This window comes from Pseudophryne corroboree, chromosome 9 (genome assembly GCF_028390025.1).
Source record: "Pseudophryne corroboree isolate aPseCor3 chromosome 9, aPseCor3.hap2, whole genome shotgun sequence".
Classification (NCBI taxonomy): domain Eukaryota; kingdom Metazoa; phylum Chordata; class Amphibia; order Anura; family Myobatrachidae; genus Pseudophryne; species Pseudophryne corroboree.
In genome coordinates, this window is record NC_086452.1 from 176,952,866 (window position 1) to 176,961,095 (window position 8,230).

General features: G+C 46.0%; 1 protein-coding gene across 1 annotated transcript in view; it reads right to left on the reverse strand.

The window, feature by feature from the left end:
• LOC134958768 (calcium-activated chloride channel regulator 1-like) overlaps nt 1-7,453 on the reverse strand; it is a 195,581-nt gene extending 188,128 nt beyond the window's left edge. The window contains exon 1 of the mRNA XM_063941504.1: nt 7,295-7,453. Coding sequence (XP_063797574.1) covers nt 7,295-7,453 — 159 coding nt within the window. The remainder of the gene's footprint in view (nt 1-7,294) is intronic.
• Nucleotides 7,454-8,230: the final 777 nt, after the last annotated feature.

An 8,230-nucleotide genomic window follows, 5' to 3' on the forward strand; every position in this document is an offset into this window, starting at 1 on the left:
ACTGGAACTAGGTTTGACAACCAAAGCACTGACCATTTCCTGGTTCAGGCACAGGATACTTATACCTGCTGCAGGGCAGGCATTGGCTGGCCAATCATGCAGATTCACAGTGCAGCGGATTGGTGGAGATTGAACATGTGACTGGAACAAACATAGCTGCGCCCATTTTAGTATTGGAGGGAAAGTTGGTTTGGAAAACCATGTGGAAATATAGCAGCAATGGCGGCGCCAGCCGCGGAGGACAGGAGACGCCAAACTGACAACTGCACACTGAGACACATGGATGACAGCGGAGGCCGCGGCAGGCATGGAGCACCACTCTGACAACCTGCATACTGGAACTCAGGAGCGGCGGCGGAGGCCGCGGAGGACGGGAGACGCCATACTAGATTCAAACATGGCGCCGCTGTGACAGCGTCTCAGAGTGACAGGAGGGATATGCAGAGTGTGGACATCAGTAACACAGATGAGATCCGGCCCTGGAACGCGGAACCAGCTTCAGGAGGCATCTAAAAGGCAAGTAATGGCGTCCAGATACCCGGATCGTGACATCTAGCAGATGCTAATGCCAACAGTGTGACCGCCTTCCAATTAAGAAACTTGACGTCCACCTGCTGCAAAGGTTCTAACCAATCTGATAGCAGGAACTGCAGCACCACATTAAGATCCCAAGTTGCCGTAGGAGGCACAAAGGGTGGTTGGATGTGCAGAACCCCTTTCAAGAATGTCTGAACCTCAGGGAGGGCAGCCAATTGTTTCTGGAAGAAAATGGACAAGGCAGAAATCTGGACCTTTATGGAGCCCAAGCATAGGCCCACATCCACACCTGCTTGCAGAAAGAGGAGAAACCATCCCAGTTGAAATTACACAGTTGGAAACTTCTTGGATTCACACCAAGACATATGGCCCTCAGTTCCAGAACGGTTATTGGAAGGAGAGATTCCTGACTGGACCACCTTCCTTGGAAGTTTTCCCCTTGGGTGACTGATCCCCTACCTCTGAGACTTACATCCGTGGTTACAAGGATTCAATTCTGAATCCCAAACCTGCGGCCCTCAAGTAAGTGAGAAGTTTGCAGCCACCAGAGGAGCGAAATTCTGGCTTTTGGCGACAGATGAATCCGCTGGTGCATGTGAAGATGCGACCCCGACCATTTGTTGAGAAGATCCAGTTGAAATGACCTTGCATGGAATCTTCCATACTGAAGAGCCTCGTATGAGGCTACCATCTTCCCCTGGAGGCAAATGCACTGATGAACCAATATCCGGGCTGGCTTCAGAGCATCCCGTACCATTGATTGAATCACCAACGCTTTCTCTACTGGTAGAAACACCCTCTGCACTTCCGTGTCGAGTATCATCCCCAGAAAAGGCAATCTCCGTGTCAGTTCCAAATGTGACTTTGGAAGGTTTAGGATACACCCATGATCCTGAAGTAGTCGAGTTGAGTGAGCAATACTCTGCAACAACTTCTCACTGGCTGATGCTTTTATCAGCAGATTGTCCCAATATGGAATTATGTTCACTCCATGCCTGTGAAGGAGTTGCATCATCACTGCCATGACATTGGTGAACACTCTCGGTGTTGTGGAGAGGCCAAAAGGCAGTGCCTGGAACTGATAGTGATAACCCAGTAACGCAAATCGGAGCTAAGCCTGGTGAGGTGGCCAGATCGGAATGTGAAGGTACTGTACGCATCCTTGATATCCAGGGATACCAGGAATTACCCTTCTTCCAGACCTGAGGTCACCGCTCTCAGAGACTCCATCTTGAATTTGAACTCTCTCAAGTAGGGGTTCAAGGACTTTAGGTTTAATATTGACCTTACCGAACCGTCTGGTTTCGGCACCACAAATAGGTTTGAGTAAAAACCCTTGTGTATTAGTTTAGGTGGAACTGAAACAATAACATTTGTTCGGACCAATTTTTGAATGGTTTCCTGCAGGATAGCACTTACTGTCAGCGAAACTGGTAAGCATAACATGAAGAATCTGTGTGGTGGGAGTTCCTGAAACTCCAGTCTGTCACCCAGGTGTCCAGGCATGATGACACCCAGATCTGACTGAAAATTTTTAGTCTCGCTCCCACCTGCCCGATCCCCAGGCTGGAAGGTCCACCGTCATGCTGTAGATTTTTAGGAAGCGGAACTTGGTTTCTGTTCATGAGATCCTGTTGGTGCAGGTTTTCTGGATTTTCCCCGACCATCCCTGAAGAAGGACGGGGATCTGGATTTTTAAAATTTTGCGGTCCGAAAGGACAGCAGTGTAGACGTAGGATAAGATTTCCTAGTCGGTAGTGTTGCAGAGGGGAGAAAGGTTGACTTACCCACTGTTGCCATGGAGATCCACGCATCCAATGTATCCCCAAACAGGGCCTGACCTGTGAAGAGTAGGTTCTCCACACTTTTCTTGGATTCTGCATCTGCAGTCCATTGGCGTAGCCAGAGTCCTCTGCGCGCTGAGAACGCCATAGCCGTAGCCCTCGCATTCAGCAAACCAAGGTTCTTCATGGCCTTCACCAGGAACCCAGCAGAATCGTGTATGTGGCGCAAAAACAATTCAATGCCACATCTATCCATAGAATCTAAGTACTCTAGTAATGTGCCGGACCACTTTACTATGGCCTTAGAAATCCACGCACAAGCAATCGTGGGCCTTAACGCCACACCTGTAGCAGTGTAAAGAGATATGAGCGTAGTCTCAATCTTGAGGTCAGCTGGCTCTTTTAAGGCAGTTCAACCAGGGACAGGTAAAACTACCCTTTTAGACAACCTAGATACAGAAGTGTCTACTATAGGCGGGTTTTCCCACTTCTTTCTATCCTCCTCAGGGAATGGGAAAGCAATGAGAATTCTTTTAGGGATCTGGAATTTTTTCTCTGGGTTTTCCCAGGATTTTTCAAATAAAGAATTTAACTCCTTAGAAGCAGGGAACCTTCTCTGAAATACGTAAAACATTCCTAATGGCTTCAATCATAAGCTGCACTCCCTTAGCAAGGGATGCATCACCCCCCTGCATATACCCATCATCGTCCCCTGTATCAGAGTCGGTATCAGTATCAACTTGCATTATCTGGGCAATTGTACGCTTCTTTGGGTTTGTAGGTGGGCTAGTAGAGGAAGTAGTGGGTGCTGAATGCTGCAACCCCTCTACAGATTTTCTCAAAAACTGCATCTCTTTCTCACTAGGGGACATCCTTGATGAAATCTGGGATATCATTCGCCTTAAAGAATCCACTCACGGGGGTTCGGATTAAGAAGGCTGGGAAAGCACATTGTAGTCCTGAGTACATGGAATAGACTTCTCAGGTGAAGATACACACTCTGCAGCACAAGATACAGAACCCTTAGACATGGTAATGTGGATATATACACTCACACACACATACATGGAAATGTCAGACACAGTTTCCTCCAAAGTGCCTTCAGAGAGTCACAGAGTATAAGGAGCCAGCCATACAGTGCCCCTGTGGACAGCTATTATGATAAAATGCCCGTCGCTGACTATTCAACCTTAATAGGTTGAATAGTACTAAATACACTCTCCCCCCCGTCTCTAACACCCTGGTACTGCAGTAACTGGAGTTAGGTAGGGTGCAGTGCTCCTTGTGAGTGTTTGTTCAGCGTTCTTGCAGGGAGAAAATGGCGCTGGTAAGTGCTGGAACTGCTCTGAGAAGCCCCACCCCCTGTAATGGCGCGCGGCTTCCCGCACAATGATTATACTGGTCTGAGGTCTCTGTAAGCTAACAGCGGGATTAGCTCCTGTTAGCTGTTTTACCAGTGTTAGGGTGATATTTGCTGGCCCAGGAAGCCCCTCAGCAGAGTCTACATATACATGTTGCTGAGCCTGTACGGAGCGCAGCCTGCCAGAGCTGCGCTCCCACCCTTGTGCCACCATTCCCACCAGTGACCCACTAACCAGGCCACCAGCACTGTACTCACCACTCTTCTTTCTTCTGGTTCTGTTAGGGGGTGGCGGCCGTACTGCGGGAGTGAGCGGTCGCCTCGTGGGCTTGCGATCAGCACCCTCAGAAGCTCAGTGTCCTGTCAGCGGAGATAGAGAACCATTAACTTCAAGAGTTGGTTCCTACTCCCCCCCTAAGTACCACGAAGCAGGAAGGCTGGTGCCAGCAGCCTCCCAGTACCTAACACTCTTAGAAAAAAATAAATCTGGAAAAACTCCTAAGAGCTCCCCTAGCTGTGACTGGCTCCTCCGGGCACATTTTCTAAACTGAGTCTGATAGGAGGGGCATAGAGGGAGGGGCCAGCCCACACTATTAAACTCTTAAAGTGCCAGTGGCTCCCAAAGGACCCATCTATACCCCATGGTACTAATATGGACCCCAGCATCCCCTAGGATGTAATAGAAATATATATATATATATATATATATATTACTATCACTAATGGTAATGTATGGATGCATGCATTATAGAGTATTTATATAGAATTAATAAATTGTTAGCAGCTGCCTGCAGCACCACAATGGTGTGTCTGTCCCTCACAGTCACAGTTCTCAACTCACAGTGTCGCAGCCTAACAGACTAGCTCACGACGAGATGACAGCACTGCTGCTGATTCTTAATAACTGAGGTGAGCTGCGCCACTTCTAGAACCCATGGGCCACGCCCAGCCAGCTGCATGCCTGCCCCTCCCAGTCCCTGCCCACCACCTGGAGCCTGCTGAGTCCAAAGAGGTCATCCAGAGCCATCTGTAGAGATTGACATCATCATCTCACGAGATTCTAGCAGTGGTTTGACAGCTGGAAGTGGCTGTGAGGGACGTCCATAACAAGAGACAAACAACCAGGTGACACACACATACATTCCTCCTCCCAGTGGCCCAACCAGCTGCTCGCACGCCCATCCGCCCACTGATTTATAATAAAGAAAACAAATACCCCTCCCCCATCCCCCAAAAAATGCCTACTGGTGTGCTCTGACCTGGGCCCCCTGGCATGCCAAGGCCCAGGTAATCTGTACCCCCCTGCCCCCCTCTCTCTCGGCACCAATGGGGTTAATGTCAGTGTAATTTTGAAATAATTTGATTTAAATATGATTAGTTGGAGGATTGACAGTAGAAGCAGTTTTTGAGGGAGACCGCAGCGCAGCAGAGGGATGAAGCAGGCACCTTAGCTGTGAACAGAGGCTGATTTGGCCATTTCTCTCCAGAGCAGGGTAAAGTTGGAGGCAGATCCAGGGCATGGCTGTTGTGGAGAGGCGGACCTGTATGCACCTGCTGGGTTAGAAGCCGAATCCCCCTCAGCTGTGAAAGGAGGAGGGATCCACAGGTAGTGTAAAGGCTTCTGGCTGAGTGGACAAATGGAGAGCCATATTTACTACAGATTTGTGAGGTAGTTTTGTGGGCAGTAATCACCCATACTATACACCTGCTACACACAGAAGGACAGGCACTTACCCAGCCAGCACATACTGTATGTAATATAAGTTGAAGGAAGAGGACTTCATCAGTTGTAACCTTCAGCAGTTATCAGCTAGGCCAGATAAAGCCTTTTGTCCAGCAGACAGAAGCCACAGTAAAATTGTGACTGAAAGAATGGCTGCAGCCTAAGTGCTACCATTAAAGTGGAGTCCGTTTAGCTGATCCAGCTAATACAAAGAGGATAAGGGTAATATTTTATAGCAAGCCTCTAAGGAGGAAAGTCTCTTACTATAACCAAATAATAGACAGTACCTATGTTATGGAAGACAGTGTGAGTAGCCTTACCCAGGGCAGTCATCGGGGAAACTGTGGGGACTGGAGTCCCAGGCCTTTATAGAGAGGGAGGCCCTTCCCTTGCTCTTACCGCTGATACCTAGAGAGCTGCACCAGGCTGCACAACAACAGCGGGCTGATCTGCAGAGAGGATTTCTTACAAGAAGCCTTCCCTGTGCATCAGCTCTCTGTGAACTGTTCCTGCAGATCCTTAAAAGCTCCACCTATATGTAACGCCACAATGTGTGACAGCGCATAGGGGTGGAGCAGTGTGGCAGAATAGTGTTTTTTGAGGGGGGCCCTTTCTATTTTGTCAGTCCCGGGCCCCACAATCACAGATGGCAGCGCTGGCCTTACCTACCTAACCACAGACTTCGTGGAATAAACTCATATATTTGGACACTCATAGACTAATCTGCTCAGTGCCTGAACAAAGCAACATCAAGCAAGTAGCCTCAGTTGGAAATCATAACTGTTACGACATATATGTCAGCCAATTACCCAGCTAGAGCTGGCAGCTACAGTACTAATAACTACACGCGATGTACAGTATATCGTCAATGTTGCAACATAGTTAAAATTCTGGTAACATTCAGGTTTTGGAGTATATACTGCAGCAGTGCTGCAAGTATGGCGATACGGGGCGGTACTCTGTGCCGGAAAGAAATTCCCAGCCGATACGCAGTGCCGCCGGCCCACCTCCTTGCAGTCACCGTGTTGGAGAGAGGAGAGCGCAGCATGCTACAGAAGCAAAACCAAAGTAAGTGGTTCACAAAATTCTCTTCAGGGTCCAACAGAATATTTAATTTTTATAGATACAGGTTGAGTATCCCTTATCCAAAATGCTTGGGACCAGAGGTATTTTGGATATGGGATTTTTCCGTATTTTGGAATAATTGCATACCATAATGAGATATCATGGTGATGGGACCTAAATATAAGCACAGAATGCATTTATGTTAAATATACACCTTATACACACAGCCTGAAGGTCATTTTAGCCAATATTTTTTATAACTTTGTGCATTAAACAAAGTGTGTGTACATTCACACAATTCATTTATGTTTCATATACACCTTATACACACAGCCTGAAGGTCATTTAATACAATATGTATAATAACTTTGTGTATTAAACAAAGTTTGTGTAAATAGAGCCATCAAAAAACAAAGTTTTCACCATCTCACACTCACTCAAAAAAGTCTGTATTTCGGAATATTTGGATATGGGATACTCAACCTGTATATACAAAGGACGGAGATTATTGATTATTAAGTCTGTAGAGTGCTGCCTCATACCTTCAATATGCATGGTTTCACATTAGAACTAAGGAAGGCACCGCAGCAAGCCACTGTTTAACTAAATGTGAGTGCCGGTCCATTATATTTGACTGTGTGTGTGTGTGTGTGTGTGTGTGTGTGTGTGTGTGTGTGTGTGTGTGTGTGTGTGTGTGTGTGTGTGTTTAGATTTTATTGCCTATCTCTAATGGTATATATAAATAACAATGAGTTAGTAATGTGCATATGTGTCACAAAGCACATGTATTAAAAATATAAAGTTAAAATATTTTAACATCCTTACCTTAATTTTGTCAATAATCTCAATGTTCTCCTGTATTCCAGAATGAATTGCAATGACAATATCTTCATAACTTCCATTATTAAGTTGGATAAAAGAAGTCTTGGTCACTGAGATTATGTGACACAGTGCGATGAAGTGTAGTACTTTCCTCATTGCCATGATGTAACTGTTGCTCAGTACTTGCATTGAATGTAAGTATTGTAGACGGCTGATGCCGTTTCCTGATTTCTATATTGCCTTTCGCACTATTGGTGGATACTGCACCTAGGCTATCATATCTTTTTATAACACTGAAAATGAGACCATTTAACATTGCAGAGTGTTTTAAAAAAAGAACTTTATAGGAACATTCTGTGCTCTATTACCTGTTATTTCTGAGGTTTGCCTTTCTGTGAGAGAGGGAAACATACATTTAGGCTTATCTTTGGTTGGTACTTCAGTAAAGAGAACATGAAATGGGCATGGTACAGGTTCAATGTTCAGGATGTCAATATTTAAAATGTCAAAACAAGGATGCCTACATGGTCTGAATGCCAACATTCAAAGTGTCAACATTCACATTATGTTTGTTGACAGTGATAATATCGACAGTACTATTTTACCCTTACCCTAACCACAGCCTAACACTAATTAATGAATTAATTTATTTATTTATTACCAGTTATTTATATAGTGCACAAATATTCCTTAGTGCTTTCCAGATATAATATTTGCATATTCACATCAGTGCCTGCCACAGTGGAGCTTCCAATCTATATTCCTTACCACGTGTACACGCACACACATTCACGCTAAGGCTAAATTTGTTGGAACCAGTTAACCTACCAGTGGATTGTGGGAGAAAACCGGAGTACCCGGAGGAAACCCACGCAAGCACAATATACAAACTCCCCACAGTTATGGCCGTAGTGTGAATCGTACCCATGATCTCAGTGC